This window comes from Ixodes scapularis, unplaced genomic scaffold (assembly GCF_016920785.2).
Source record: "Ixodes scapularis isolate PalLabHiFi unplaced genomic scaffold, ASM1692078v2 PGA_scaffold8__174_contigs__length_109621045, whole genome shotgun sequence".
Taxonomy (NCBI): Eukaryota; Metazoa; Arthropoda; class Arachnida; order Ixodida; family Ixodidae; genus Ixodes; species Ixodes scapularis.
Genome location: NW_024609883.1, coordinates 107,940,040 through 107,956,821, shown reverse-complemented (window position 1 = coordinate 107,956,821; position 16,782 = coordinate 107,940,040). Strand labels below are relative to the sequence as shown.

The 16,782-nt window shown below is 44.1% G+C and overlaps 1 protein-coding gene across 1 annotated transcript in view; it reads left to right on the top strand.

Annotated features, from left to right (window-relative positions):
• Positions 1-4,812, top strand: part of LOC8034699 — a 252,947-nt gene extending 248,135 nt beyond the window's left edge. Inside the window, exon 5 of the mRNA XM_029977378.4 lies at positions 3,263-4,812. Within this exon, the coding sequence (XP_029833238.3) occupies positions 3,263-3,488 (226 nt within the window). The 3' untranslated portion in view covers positions 3,489-4,812. The remainder of the gene's footprint in view (positions 1-3,262) is intronic.
• The last annotated feature ends 11,970 nt before the right edge of the window (positions 4,813-16,782 follow it).

Here is a 16,782-nt window from a genome sequence, read left to right as displayed (position 1 = left end):
TCGGAGAAAACGAATGGGAATTCAGATTCACGGGATAAAAATATTTTGTGATTCACATATAGCTCGTTTCTTTCAAAAACCTCTTCACTTTCCCGTTGAGGGTGAACAGGGTATAGAATGAGTTCCCTGATATTGACCGACATGGTATGCAAAAAGAAAGTCCCGCTGTTCGCAATGTACAAGGAATAAACAAATATTGTCTACGTCGGGCACTTGTAATGCATGCCGGTCTTTTTTTCTCTTCTTTCTTGGGTTAGGTGTTTTAGAGATCCCCTTTCATGCAATGTTGAACGAGTCCAGTTTTGCCGCTGATCGCTGAGCTCGCCTATCTAGTATTTACAGCGCCGTACATCTGTAGCACGTAAATAAGAGATCGCTCCAGCCTCAGAAATTACGAGGTTTATTTCTGCCGAATCAGGAACGCGGGGCTGTTAAAGCGGGTCTAAAGCTTTTTAATGTGAAACGTTCTTTGGCTAGTTTTACCGGGTTTTTTCCCTTTATTTGTTTGGCAGGTTTTTCCGCCCAGGGGGCAGAGATAAAGCCGTGAAGCTTGACAGTGTCTCTGCCCCCCAAAAGGTCAACAGTCAGCAAGGCAAAGAAATATATTCAGAACTTGGTATACTCAGTAAAAATAAAAAAGAAGGCACAATGAAACATCGAATTTAACATTGAACATTATGAATTGTAAAATAAAATAAAACGGCACAATCAAACAACTAGCAAAATCACATGTTACACAACAAGCATGATTCCAAATGTATAACAAATGTAACATCGTATGACTCAGAAGCATCATATCACTAATATAACCATAAAATAAAAGGTTTTACACGAAAAAAGAGTGAGAAGGACACAGCATAAAATAGGACTGATGGCCGCCATTTGGTTTAGCAATGAAGAATGATGGAACATATGTCAAGAGCCACATTTGTAGAAATATAAGGACATAATAAAAATAACAACTTAGCTTACATATTACACAACTGAGAAGCTGATACCACTGCTCACGAGAAAGCTTCGGCACTGTTTCTTGAAGGCATAAAATGTTTTATTATAATTTATAGTGATGTCTGTTCTGTTGAGCATCTTGGTTATCTGACATGACAAAGCAGTGCGGCCATAATTGGTTCTTATTGAAGGCATCCTTCGCTTTGGGACTCGTAGTTGGTAAGGACCTAAATTCGCTTTTGGTGTGCAGTATATTCTGTGTTCGTGAATCCATTGTAAGAGCTTACTTGGTCTGCCCGAAGCATATTATATTTGATGAATAGTGGTTGGGTTCTTGTGGTTCTAATATCTCCTTTATAATTTTTGCACCTGCGAAGAATTCTCTTCTGCAAAGTGGTAAGTTTGACATAGTTCGAATTGATCGTCGTCCCCCAGACTAAAATGTCGTAACTGATTTTAGAGTGGAACGAAGAATAGTACAACGTCTGTTTTACCGAAGTGGGCAGCAAGTTTCGTATTCTATATATACTTCCCGTAACACGAGATAATTCACCTTTGAGTTTATTCACGTGAGTGTTCCATGAAAGGTCCTCAGTAAACCATACGCCGAAAAAGTTTTGTTCCGACACTTGCTCAACCACAGTGTCTTTAAATTTTAAGCTTATGGGGCTGCAGTCGAGTTTATTTATCGGCTTAAAAATAATATACTTAGTTTTGCTTGTATTTAGTGTTAAACAATTTGTTTGTAACCAATTGGATAGCTTTAATAGGTAGACATTTGCAGCATTTTCTAGGCATTTTTTCGTCACTCTAGAAAAAAATACGTTGGTATCGTCCGCATACATTATTAGATTGGGGGAACCGGATATAGTCGTTATATTATTAACATGTATAAGAAAAAAAGGGGACCTAAAATTGACCCCTGAGGAACACCATGCTGTATTTTAAGTCTATTTGACGATTCGCCGTTTGTTAGAACATATTGGTAACGATCTGCAAGATACGTTTCAATTAATTTTAGAGCTACTCCGCGCTCGTGAAGTCGTGGCCTGTGACGTCACATGACTTCAGTTTCCCCGCTAGATTTAGGGGGAACATTGACGTCACGTGAACTACACATAAATTCAGTTTGCCTATTAAATTTAGCGGGTAAATTGACACCGTGACCGGCCGCAGCCCGTCATTCTATATACTTGGGAACACAGGCCGACCCGGCGGGGAAAGTAAATGGGGCGGAGAGGAGTTAGCGGGATGGAGGGGAGTGAAGACACCTGGAGGAACAGCTCGAGAAAAAACGCCTGGAGGTTACTAGCGCTAAACCAAGAACGTTTAACGTAACAACACAATTACAGGGCAGTTTACGATACATTGTGCGTTTTTTAAACGAATAATGCGTTGATGACGGTAACGACTCCAGAGTAACAGTTATGCGCCAATAGAAAGTTTTAAGGGGTACCGTTCTTGCACATCCGCTACGGTTCGATGGGCCCTCAGGTACGAGTTGTGCATGCGCTACCCCAGAAGACTCCCACGTGCACAGTTAGTAATGGAAGACCCATCGTATCATATCGGATGTGCAAAAACGTTCCCTAAAACTCTCCAAAGGCCCGTTCGCAATGGGGACGGCAGCGTACTTTACTACGGTACCTCTAGTCACCGACAGGAAACGCAGGGCTGGGCGGAATATGATAATCTTATTATAGCTCCGCAGCCAATTAGATTCCGCGATTATCTGATAACAACACCGAGGAACCAATCACAAAGGAATAATCGGGAACCTATATTAAGCCACGGCCCGCGCTTTTCGTAAGCTGTCAGGGTCTGTTTATTAGCCACGTGCGCGACCAAAAGCTTCGCTGTGCTCGAAGTTCGCGATTGGCCAGACCATAGCTTCCTGTATACTAATAATACCTGCCCAATCACCGGTTCATAGCGAGGCGTATCCTGCCAATCTCGGCGAGGCAAATCCTGGTCGTGGCGTCCCTAACGGAAACCATAAGAGGGCGCCAGCAAAACATATCGGCTAATATCGGCGATATACAGCCAGGTAACACTGCTAATACATCATACAAAAGACAGTCTGTCTGAGGTTTAGGTTTTTCTTTTTTTTTTTTTTGTATGACATTCCTATCACATGGTCACACGCAAAAAAAGAAATCTTTAGAGATTGATGTTCGAAGCATACGAAGCACATACTGTCTGCAATGAACCCCGTGTCTTTTTTATGACGTCTGAGCAGTGCAACTTCGGCTTCAGGAAGGTCTACTTTGCACGAGTCCTAACAAAATACCGCCCTTCCATTGCGCTTTCCCAGTCAAATGGACGGCTACAAGCAGTGCGCCAAGGCGGCCGTTCTCGCCCGCTGCGACGCCGAAGCCGCAGAACTCGCCGAGGACATCATCGTCAAGGCCGGTGGCTACCTGGTGTCCACCCACTGTTCCGGCTACCGCATCGACGAGCCAAGCTGCAGCGGCTGTGCAATGTTCTCGGCCTTGATGGGACTCGTGCTTGCCTCGCTGCTCCTGCAAGCTTCGCTCTAGACTCGAACAGCGAAGACACCTGCGTTTGTCCTCCTGCTGAACATGGCGAGGGACCTTCGATCAAAGGCATCAGACGACGTCCTCTGCTCGGATCCGAAATCAGGCCAATCTACAAAGTCTCCAGAACTCGCTGCGTTTGGTGGTGCGCGTATGTGCTCAGGAATCTCTGAGGACTCGAAACTTTGCGACGGACACGTTAGGCTTAGACGTCAACTCGGTGGGCCTAGTGTACTTGCAGGGCAGAGTCTCCGAGTGTGCTCGAAAGAGGAACAATATTGTGGGAGCATCCTCGGTTCTCAGGCCGGCACCCGTCGGGCGCGCGGCTCTTGCAGCGAAGAGAATGCTCGGCGTGTCAAGAGGCGATAATGCTGTCTAGAGCTTTTTATAGGCCTAGCTGGACGCTTACAAATCCAGACGCCAGAATTCCTTCCAGTAGACTGCCCAGAGTTTGTTGTAAGATGCGGAGAATTTCTGGTGCCGCCAGTTCTCACATTCCCAACCCAGAGGAACTCGATAGAGCGAGCAGTTTCGGTATTTCTCTGGCAGCATCGTTATCTGTGGAGCTAGAAAAATCTAGATAATTTCAAGGCAGCTGCCATTCTCCGTCGATGCTGAGAGAATCGTACGGTCAGAAAGGACCAAAAGACGACGGAGTGTAAATACCTTTATGGCGTATCTGTTTGCTAATCAACCAGCTCTTCATTCAATGTTGCGCTTGCCGAAGGTTTCGCTTCATCAAAGTAGTTGCGTCCACATGAAATTTTTCACATTCTTTCGCTGCTTCTAAAAAAAAACATTTTTCGACGTTGACCGAAGCTATACTCCGTTTCACCTAAGTACTCCACAGTCGAAGCTGCGATTCCGTAGAGCCGTCTCAAGCAGCTCCAAAAGTGTAGCGTCACGACGCTGGTTGGTTTGGTGGGTTTGCTATCAGCGGCAAAACCAATCATGCTCATAACAAAAAAAAAAAAAAAACACAAAAAACGCCGGATCGCGGCACATTGACCGTGCGTGATTGCTTTTGCCGGCGATGGCAAATGCGCAAAGATGATGAGCATCATGACGGTGCACTTTTGACGCAGCTTAATTTTCTCCGTCAAATCGGACCGTCGGTCGTGGTCGGACTCAAAATGAAACCAGACTTTACACTTTAGGAACGTTCAGCCAACCATGCTCGAAGGAGAGTTGAAGAAATGCCTCGTTGACAACGCGGTCGGGTTTCTTTATGTGTCGTTGTTATGAAAGCCTACAAGAAGGTGTTTTTGTTAGTTATAAAACTTTTTTTTATATATTTTCAGTTGTTATAAAGGATTACGTCAATGCGTGTTTGTCGTGTCTTCGACTTGTCTTGGCGGCATGTTTGCCATGCATGAACGACCCAATCGGGTTTTAACTTGACCGTGTTTTCAAAGCATTGGAGCGTCTCGAACGAAAGTCGACCTGTCACGTTACCTTAGCAATTGCGTTGAAAGCAATACTGGGGAGATGATCGGGCTCATTTAAAGCAAATGACAACTCAACCAACTTTACATTAGGAATTAGAGAGGTTGTTTAGATTACATAAAATTACTCGTTTTGTATATCACAATCTATCCCCCCTCCCCCCCCCCCCCCCCCCCTCCCACCGAATATCCCATGAGATATTCGGATAAGCTTGTGGAGTAAGTCAAGAGGACAGTTTCCGAACCCTGACTGGCGCGTTTACATGGACATCACATCGGCTGGTTTACGGGGGCAGAGAAAGGTGTGTGTGTGTGTGGGGGGGGGGGGGGGGGGGGGGGGAGTGGGTGCTTAGGCAAACCCGCTTTAGTGATTCACGCCGTGGGTTTTAGCCCCATCCCAGATTAGCTTACCCAATAGGGCATAATAATTCTTGAAATCCGACTAAAGGCTAGCGAGTCAACCACTAGGATATGTTTACCTAAGCCCCCCCCCCCCCCCCCCCCATCGAGCATATCTCTCTTCCTAATGCAGGTAATGTGAAGTCCATGAAAACGAGTTCCGAAGTACGCCTGTTGATTCACGCTACAAGCTTTTCTAAGTACGCGAAAGGGCACTTATAAAAGGGGCCAGGAAACGTTTTTTATACTTTCTTTCAGTAAAACTTAGAATCACTTCCAAACGTTAATAACCGAATAAACTAATCTTAGCTTTTCTTTCTAGGCTATGACAGTCGCCAAAAGAAATTAAAAAAATAGGAACATCGTTCATCTCCTCGGCTCGAAGCAAGAAGTGGCAACGTGGCCTGGTGCCTCTCCCACGCCGCCAACGTTCATCATAGCCACGCGCTGACGTTGGCAAAGCAGAAAATACGTGCTGAGCTCCAGGCATTGTTAGAGTTTGGCTAGGCTCATCCCCGCAGTGGTTGGACACGAGCCACTACCCAAGTGTCAGCCGAGGCATTGATTGTTACGAGCCGAGGTTGAGTGCTCACGCAGTTCTCGTGTCCAGTCCATGAGCCGCGCTCGACTGTGGTCAGGCTGGTGGTTTTGATTCCACAATTACGTCATCGAGCTTTAGCAAAGGCGAGACTAAAACAAATAGTCTCCGTTTATCCTCGCAATTCGACTCAGAAACTTCTGTATCAGTTGCGGTGTGGGTGCGTATACTTGGGCCAGACTAGGATCAGCATGCCTGTGCGAAGTCATTTTAACATAATATCGTTTCATCACCTCTTCAAAGAAGTTATAATTAGGGAAGTCAATAGAAGCTCGCCCCTCCAGCGGCTATTTGCTTCTGTTGCCACGTTCATGAACTTTGTGCTGGTGCTATCCGTGTGGGGTTAAGCCTAGAGCTATAAGTTGATTTCTTTTTGTTGTTCAAATCTCTGTGTGTTTAGTTTTTTACTTAAAAAAAATTGTGAATATTCAATTTTACACGAACTTATTGTTGAAAAAAGATGAGGCCCCACTTTGTTACAGCGTTCGTGAAAGATTGCAACACCCAAGTTTCGGTAGAAATGCTTGAAATTCGATGTGTAAGTAGAGAATATAAATGCTTTCACGGTGTTCGAAATGTTTACTTAACAACTAGTAGGCTCAGATTTTTTTCTTAATTTCGCTGTGGTGGTTTAAGCTTTTTTAGGTCCTAGTGTACTGTTACAGCTTTTACTAGACCGATTGTATATATATAAAAAAAATGCGGTGGCTTAGCTCGGCTATGCCAGGATATCCGTAGCGTGAGCTTATGCGCACAAAATGAGAGGCGCTATCAAGCGGCTCCGGCGCAGCGTCAGGCTTGGCTCAAGACGTTTGTTTTTTCTGGGTTTGTTGTTATATTTTGAGCGCAATCTTAAAATATCACTGTTTGGCCACCTGACGGCTAAGCCGGAAAATCGCAGCACAAAAACCTTTTCGAGTGCACTGCCATCTAAACGTTACTTCGTGCTTGATGAAACAAGACATGCCGCTCTTCCTTGTGAGGCAGAAGTCAAGAAGACTCACAATCAGGCAGTCGATGTCCCGAACCTAGGTTAAGATCGTTCGTCACTCCTCAGATGAGTCCTTTACAAATTGACTCGAGTTAGTCGAAGTGTTCGTGACGGCATACGCGATCATGTCTGGTGAACCTGGTTAAGGTGGCGCTCGGGCACCAAATAGGCCGTACTCACTAGCTCCAGTTGCGACTAAAGGCGACTGATGTTCCATTCTGTCGATTGTTGCCAGAGTTCTGGTACCGGAATGAAGTCTTCATCGTACTTGGGCATGGGGCTAGTCACCAAGCGCTAATTCGGGAGTTTTTGCGTCAACAACGTTTCTTATGTTCTGGAGTACCCGGTAATACCGGAACTGTAAGAGTTTATCGACGTAGAGACAGGATTGAGCGCGCATAACAAAGGAATAAACAATCACGGTGTCTTAAATGGAAGTGTCATCCTGGTTTAAAATATGTTAATTTTTTTTATTTTACATTTCTCTCTGCACCCAGTCGGTTTACATCCTCAAAACTAACTCTGCAAAAGCTTATGATTCCATGCTCCACCACAAACATTTTGTGTGGGGCTAAAGAAAGAAAGGCGCGATTAAATAGCGTTACCATATTCAATTCGAAGAATCACTCGTGCATAAAAGGCATTTAAAAAAAACTAAACAAAACGTAATTTCCGTTCATTTTTGAAGACCGCTGCAATAGAACCTCGAGGTAGAGTATGAAGGTTGTTACCGAGAGATTCTAGAGGCCAGCATGCTAGCCCACAAAAACTGCAGTCTCCAGGGGTTCTAAAGCATGTGTGCTTACCTAGGTTAAAACCGTCATAAAATTCTCGCGTTTGTCTCTTTTTTTTTGTTTTTTTTTTTATAGAAAGTTAGTTTTTTACGACTAAGCAGATGAACCTGATGCTGTTTTCTAAATAATGTTGGGCGGCAGTCTACGCCTAATAAAACGAGATACCGGGTTTGATCGGGAGAATTAACCCGGTCTTATCGCAACGCGTCTCAGAAAAATGAAACTCCGTGAGAATGTAACTCTATGCGGAGTGGAAGTTCGTCTGCTTCCTACGCAGGAGTTGCGATGATGTCCCAACGCCGAGCTCTTATTGCTTCATTGAAACCAATAGTAGGTAGACCTCAAGGCATGAAGCATTGAGGTCTACCCACTATCCTTTCAATCTAAGCCAATCGGAGCTCGCTGTCGTTCTGACGTCACCTCAACTCCTGCGCTTCCTTTCCGCTTAAGTCTAGACCCGGCCGACGCTATGAGCTACTGGGGTTAATCAAGTCATTTCACACCTGAGACTGGGGTGCAAAAAACAAACAAAAAAACTTTAAGTCAAGGTAACAGACAAAAAAAAATGAACGTCTTGGGACGTTCCCTTCTGTGTCTGTTCCCTCGACCTAAAAGTTTTTCCCCTTGTCTGCACCCCAGGTGTTAAACAACATGATTAGCTACCATCAGCTCGCCTGAGCACTTTAAGTCTTTTGAGCAAATCGGACCAATCAAAAAGTGTCAAAAGCGCAAGTCATGGGGCCTTTTTTGTTTATGGTTGGTTAAGCGATAATGTGACACGTACAGAAACATGTGGAACACCATGATGGTACCCTTTGGACGCTGTTTGATTGGTTATGCTCGTAGTGTCGGATGCGTCTGGACTTAAGGGGAACCGAACTATACCGATAGTGATAAAATACAAAACTTTGAGCACATGACGCTACTCGTATCAAAAGATACAAAAGAAGTACTAAATTTCTGTATCCACCTTAGCCTAATATTCATCAAACCGAAATTTAAATTTGTGGGAGCCTGTTGCAATTATTTCTGTAATAGAAAAGTTGGCAGCATAGAAAAAACTGATTTTTAATTTAAATAAATGCTGCAGGCGCCCACAAATTCAAATTTCGAATGGATAAATACTACGCTTAGGTGGACGTCAACCCACGGAGGACTTTTGTTATTCTTTTGTATCCCTTCATCCAGGTAACGTCGTATGCTCAAACTTCCGCATTTTATCACCAATACTAGCGTCACAGTCTTACGTAGTTTCAGATTTCCGCAAAGCCTATAGTTTGTCTTTGCGGTCCGAAAAAAACGGGATTGCTTTATTTTCTCGAACCAACCCGGCACATCAGAGCTACATGATTTGATCTAACGAGGCGTGTGAAGTGCAATCGGTGGTAATTCAAGCGTCAGAAGGTCGAAGCACACGCCACTCTCGCTCACAAATCTCCATCGCAATTGCCTACCATTAGGGATGCCGCGAACTTTTTTCGAATCGAAGTTTCGATGATCGAATCAAGCGGTTCGAAAGGTTCGAAAGATTTCGATTTTTCGAATTGTCTATATCGTAAAATTCGACGGAGGTCGAATTTTCGAACTTGTTAAGCTAAGAAGTTCGACGCTTTTCGAACCGTCGAACTTATTACGCTAAAAAATTCGATCTTTTTTCGAACTTTCGAACTTATTTCGCTGCAAGGTTCAATGCTTGTCGAATTTTCGAACTTGACTGACCAAAAAATTCGATGAATTTCGAACTTTCGAATTTCTTTATCAAGAGAATTCGAAAAGTTTCGAACTTTCGAATTCTGAAAAGTCAGAAGTTCGACGAACTTCAAACTTTTAGGGTAAAAGTTCGACGTTCGTCGAACTTCGAAAGACCGGCGGACGGTTTCATTTGATTTCAAGTAGTGGGGTACATTCGTAATTTTTTTTTTTCTCGAACTTTTACACGCGGTGCTGCGTTCCTTACGAAAGACAATGTCGTTTATTTCAATGTTCTGGCATGCTTAGGTTTAAAGAAATAAATCCCCGAAGGGGCGAGGAAGGACGACGGGTTTTTGACGATTATCGTTTGTGCCAGATTTGAAGCACGCTGCAGCCGGAGCTATTTATGGTAGATATGTTATACTTTTTTTAAGAATGATCTATGTATAGTATTCAACGTGAGTTTCGAAGAAATGTCCAAACATGTATCTGCATGCAATTATGACCTAAACTTGATATTTATTTTCGTCTAAGTTGTTTGAGGTATCGCATTTAAATTAACACCACAGACAGTACATATCGTTGCCATCTGCAGAATACAAAATAATATATTTATTGTTTTTTCACGTTAAGGAATAAATTAACTCATGAGAGAAGATTTCTAATAGTGTTCAAGTTCAGCATGTCATTAAAAGAAAACTTTTTTTTTTTTTCGCTTCACGTTTCTGGGACGTGTTTCTTTTAGCCTGTACACAATTTGGTAAAAGAAACTTGTTTCGAAGTTCTGAACCTCTGAATATGCAAGAATAGAACACTTCCGACGAATTCTTGATAGTTTTTTTTTTTTTCTCCTGCTTTTTATTCCCGCATTTATTTATTTTTTTTTTTTTTACTATTGGCACTGGTGTTTTGGTCGAAAAGACAGCTTTGAACTTCCGAACCACTAAGCATGTGACGAGCAGTGCCTTTTGACAACGAGTTTCTAACAATAACCATGTACGCAACCTTTTATGCAGTGAAGAGCGACAGTAGCTACACATATGCATAAATAATTTCAGATTAAAATAAGCTCGACCACGCCCTCTTTCCCCGTATTGTTTTCTTTAACAGTCCGAAATATCTGGAAGGGGGAGAAGGAGGTTGAAGCCTCCCCCCCCCCCCCCCCCCCCTCGCTACCCTCTTTCCCCCCGTTTTTCCTCTTCCGACGCCACTTGTATGGTAGAACGCTCCTCGACCTCGAGTTGTGTCGGCTTTCGTGCTTTTTGCGAGGCGATTCCTCCGTCCCAGAAAATAAACCTCCAGGACAATTACAAACTTCACCGGATCGGATTACTACCAGCGTGCGAGGGGTGGCGAGCTAGTTTGCCAGGTCGCTTCAAGGTTTTTCTGAGCCTCAACCTCCTGCTCGCCCCTGGCCGTTTCGAACTGGATGAGTCTCGTAAAACAGTGTGTTCGTGCAATCACTACTGCGTGATGCATGTTAAAGACCCTCCCCCCCCCCCCTCCCCCCGGGGCTGGCGGTCACAATTCTGCACTGGCAAATATTCTAGCACGTCCGGGACAATCGTCGTCTCATCTAATTGCCTACCAACTTCGCAGAATCTAGATATCACACCCCAACTTTTCTAAACTTGATTTTGTGAAAACCAGTGAGTCGTGAAAACGTTATTTGAAACTGAAACTGGGTGGAGGAACATGAAAACCGGACTTCGAACTTTGAAAACTTGGACTTAAAAGAAATTCAAAATCTTCGAAGTTTTTTTTTTTTTTTTTTTTAATTTAGCGTTAAAAGAGAATCGAAACCTTCGAACTTTTCGAACTTTATGCAAAAAGAAATTCGAAATCTTCGAATTGTTCGAACTTCATGTCTATAAAAATTCGAAGCGTTCGAAGTTTTCGAATTTTTTTTTACAAAGAATTTCGAAATCTTCGAATTTATCGAACCTGAAGTAAAAAAATATTCGAAATATTCGAATTCGAAATTTTAGAAACCGTGAAAGCTTCGAAATTTCGAATTCGAAACTCCGCTGTGGTCAAAAGTTGCGAATTTTTCGAAATCGAACCTCGGTCGGTACGAAAATATCGAAATTTTTCGAAATCGAACCTCAGTTCGCTTTGCAAATATCGAAACCTTTCGAAATCGAACCTAGGGTGGTTCGCGACATCCCTACCTACCATATTTGCCCAACGACAGTCTGCGACGCAGCATTAGAGACGTTGTGTAGTCCGTAGTAGAGTCATCATTTCAGATGCTCCGTTCACGATGGCAACGCCCTGGCCAACGACCGGCTCGATATGCCCTGATTTAATAAGGCTATACAGGGAGCTTTGTATTGAGGGCTCCAGTTTAAAACCAGAAAGTCGACGACGGAGGCTCCTTCTTATCCGTCATTTCAGCAACGTGATGTGTTCTTCCTAAGTGTCATTGCGGGGCCATTTCTCTCCGAGAATACGGGGGCACCAGTTTTTATGTGGCCACGAGTTATTAAAGGACTGCGCACGGCGCCAATTATTTCTGCACCAAGATCGCCTAGAGACATCAGGTTGACGGAAGAACGCTCGACGTTGTGAGCCATTGTCATCTCCATGCACATATTATGAAGACCTTTGTTTGACACACTTGTTTTTGCAAAAGGTATAAAGAGTACTGCTGTTGTTTATTCTGCCAGTCTTTTTATGTTTTCAACGAGCGTGCTTAGTATAATAACTAGTATTACAATACATTTTTCTTGTAATTTTTCCCGGAAAAAGAGGTATTGCATAAGACTAAAAATTTAAAATTGAGGCGGTCTGGAGTAGCTCAATTAATTGATCCAACAATTAAGCGAAAATATGGGAGAAAAAACTTCGCAATTTCTCGTGCCATGTAGCGTACAATATATAATACGCCTAATCTACACCACATAATGTCAGCATTTTTATAGAAATCTCAAAATCGTATTCTAACCATCGCATCCTTACACAAATTGCTTCCCCATTTCATTTACTGCGTGTGTTTTTCTAACCGTCCCTCCTCTCCCCGCTGCATACAGGAGTGCCGCCCAGGGCCATGCACCCAAACCTTTCGGTAATTCCCCTTTGCCCAGTACTTCAGAGCCCCAATATCCTGTCTCTGCTGCATCTATTAGGCTTAGTTACCCTTAGAATTCCGTCTATATTTTCAACGTTCTACATCAGGGGTCTTTGAACCCCGGTCCGCGTGCCGAATCCGGCCCGCGAAAGACTTCCGGCAGCCACGGTCTTTTTCCAATGAAACTCGGCCCGCGGCCCGCTTACAGCAGACCCGCTGCCAGCGGCACAAGATGAAGTGCACATAAAGAAACGGCGCTGCAACGCGCTGCAAACGCTTAAGCGAAGACACCAGGAAGGAGACAAACTGCATTGTAAAGCGGGTCCTCTGGCCATAATATTAATTGAAAACTGTCATCTCCAGCATCACCATATTTAGTCCCCTGATTTATGTCTCCGTAACTATTTATTTATTGATTCGACTTTTCTTGTTCTCCTCAACAGCCCGCGGGCTCATGGAAGGCTGCAACGATTTTCAGATACATATTGGTATAGTTAAGCGTTTTTTTTTTGCGTTCTCTTGTACATTGTTCTTAGTGTCTTTTGTCACAACTATTGCATATTATCAGCAATAAATTTATCATTCTCAATAGTCATTTGCAGTGTGCGAATGTGAAAAATTTCCCAAACACTTTCATTTATCCCTAATGAATATCCTTGGTCACAATTTTTGCGTAAGGTCTCAATTAGTATTAAATTTGAAATTGAAGTATACGCATTCATCCACCTTACGAAGTAAGAAAACCTTGTGGTCAAATGCTTATCTAGAATTGTTTATTTCGTTTTTCTCTTTTACAATTAGCTTGTTCTCCTTTTTTTTTTACCTTTAAGACTGCAACAGACCCCTTAACCCTGCCCCTTAACCAAAATATTTCGAGACGCTTGCTCTACATAAAAGGTAAGTTTGCGTGCAACGAACGGATTTATCACTCGTTCAAAGTTCGTGAGTTTCTGGTTTTGTGGACTTCGTGGAATGAAGGTGAAAATGATTATTTTCACTGCTAATGTAGGCGATAAAACAAACTACATGCTTTTTCTTATGCAGATGTCATGAAAAGAGCCAGAGCGGGTGATCGCCGTGTTTCTCGGTTTTTTTTTTTTTTAGTTTGTTTAGTAATCGTGTTGAGTGAAATAAGGTGGTCTGCTAAGACTTTAGGAAGATTCGTCATCACAAGTAAACGAGAAATCAGCTTTAAACATTTGCGTCCCAACTAAGTTTGCTTTTAACGAGGAAGAACGACTCGCCACTTGACAGGAACACGCACTACAACTTTCCTACGCTTATCACACAGGAAAAAAAAAGTGCCGAGTCATTGAGCCGTGTACCCATGCTCGCCGTCTGATATCAACACCACCTGAAAAAAATCGAGGCCTGGAAAGATCCTGCGCTTCCTCCGTGGAACACCATCGATGTCGGATGTCGCCAACTCGGCAATTGGACCCGAGCCCGATCCCGAGCGTCCTTCGACGCGCTGATTGGACACGAGGCCCAGCCGAACGCTGACGCAACATTCGTGGCCAATCACTGCTTTTGCTCAATCTCACTGTGATGACGTCGAAATTCTTGTGCTCGGAATATTATTATTTTTGGCGGTATTTTTGATTTCTGTATATTTGTGCGTGCACAAAACCTGGAGGCCTATGTTTCACTTTTTGGACTCCCACGGCAACTAGAGAGAAGGAAGTGACGTCAACAACGCAGCAAACGAAGACTGGATGTTGATTCGTGAGAGTCGCTAATGACGAATTTCCGCAGAAGAAAACAAAGCTCACTTTTTCTTTGTTTTCATCCGTCAACATCCAATCTGCGTTTGCTGCGTTGTTGACGTCACTTCCTTCTCCCTAGACACCGTGGGAGTCCAAAAAGCGCATCTTAGGGCACCTGTTCTACAGTCCAATAGGCAAAGATGGCAGCCGCTTGGAAGACAATTCTTTAAATAGTGTCTAGCGTCGTCCATCGACAGTTTAGACAACTGACAGCTTTAAGACCGTGTTAGCCTCAAACACACATCTCCCACTTCCAACAAAAAGAAGGAAGTATGAAAAAATACATTCGTCTCTCGCGTGTAAAAGGATATTTGCAGACGGAGGCGAATTAGGAGCGTTACTCGCTCCGTACGCATCTCGTCCGCTTTCCAATAGCTCCCGGCAATTTGCCGGAAAGAAGGACGAGGAGAACAAAAGGGGGCCACGAGACAATCACTCTGCTTCGAGGAACAGGAAGAGTCAGGAGCGGTGCAGTTATTCCAACGAAACACACTCAAAAAGAGAAACGATACAAAACAAAAATGAACATGCGCTCGGCAGCGGTCTTATTCTCAATCTTGTACCGTGAATCCATTAATTCGGTACCCATTATATTAATTTCCTTTTCCGATAGAAAAGAAGCTGCAGGCAGATTGCATATTTCACCCTGCTCTTTTTTTTTCCATTTTCAGGTACTACTACAGAATGTAGTCCGGCTAACGAGTACCAAGACCCAAAAACCGTACACCTGGGCGCCCATTACCGCGGATATTGTCTGCTCAATCATTGCATGTCGTGTTCTTGCTCGTTTTCATACGGCTGTGCCGAAGAACACGACGAAGGACGATTTAATCCCACGGATAATATTTCACTCAGATTTCTATAATGACTGATTCTGAAACGATTATCTTTTTGAATTAGGATGTGTACTCCCTCTCTCAATCTTTTTTTTTTTTTTTTTTTGTGTTTTACGCATAGCGTGGATTACACTTTAGGCATAATCTTAGTGAGGTAAGGAGGTCTGAAAATAGTAACGCGGGAAGAAGACTGACCAAGTGCATCTTCTGGCTTTTCGTACCTTTTTTTTTTTGTGTGTATCTTACGAATTAAGCTTTATTTGCGTATTATATAACTGGTGGAAAAGTCCGCTATAATTTTTTTCCTCACCTCGAGTTTCAATTTGCAAACCGTAATCAAGCCACTGACCGTCCTGTGAGTTACAATACGTGGCTTGCATATGACGTCGTCGCGCTCTGCTCGTGATCATTCTAAAGCGTCCTCGCCGAAAGTGACAATTCGATGGTACCAAATGAAGTGTGCAGAAGGTTTCCCGCTCGGCAACGTGAAACCTTCTCATTACTTCTTCCTGCCGTCCTCATCCTACTCGTTACCTAAATGGAATGAGACTTAAATAAAATCGAGACATGTCATGTATTCAGTGACGATTCCACGTAGAACAATGAAACCCGATGTGAGGAGCAATTGAAGTAGAGGGGAAGACGGGAACGCGCGTGGGGCCTCAGAACGCCGAGTTCTGATTGGAAGGATTAGTGGGTGGAGCCATAACCTCCTCTATTCTCACAAAGCCTGGCAGTTCGACGACGGAGCCATAGAGTGGCCGGTCGCAGATTTGGAGCGCGAGGATCTGGTAGCACAGAGGCATCAAAGAGCCATTTCTCAGGGAACCTGGACGTCAGCGCACAGCTTTTGCAGCGGCGAGGACCCGAAACATGATTTTCAAACTTGACGAGAAAAAAAAAACGGTAGCGCAAAGAACACGAGGATCACGCGAGCGGAAATTCCATCGCTCGGGATAATGGACCTTTTCCACATACCGACGGCACCAGGCGGTTGCTGCACGAACTAAAAATCGAGGAAGTGACCTACCTGTGCTACCAATCGATAATGGGAGCTACGCTACCAGTTTCTTCGCGCTCTGAGCAGCGGCGCCTGCCCAATGCGACTTGAAAGAGGGGCATCCGTGGCGTCCACCCAAACGTCGTGTTTTCCTTTCCGTCGACGTTCTCTTTTTGTGTAACACAATTATATATATGCTGCAGTCACGTGTACTACTCGCTGATATACAGCCTCCTTCCGATTTTCCTCGATTTTTTGTTCCGACTTCCGCCGCTTGGCATTGGGCGCTCGCGCGTGCGCAGAACACTTCTCGGAAAAGGTCCATTGTGTTTCGGCGTCTCGCCGCAGCGGGTCGCCCGTTACATGGCTCTCCTCTCGTCCGTTGTCTGCCGCTCCACCATTTCTCATTCGGCAGCCGCGTCTCGTGGCGATCTGCCAGGCTTTGTCAGTTTAGAGGAGGCTATGGTAGAGCTAAAGCTACCAGCCTGTCTCCATATTGCACTTGTGAAACGCGTTCAAATGCGAAGGCCAAACGCCAGACGCCGGCGTTCCGCGTTCTAAAGCGTTTGACAAATGCAGTGGAGACAGGGGAAGCTATAGCTTCACGTCTACCCACCAATCATTCGAACCGGAGCTCGCCGTCCTAACATGGTGCCTGGCAAGCGTCTCTGACTGGTGTGTTTATAGCGTCCTATTTCGCCCACAC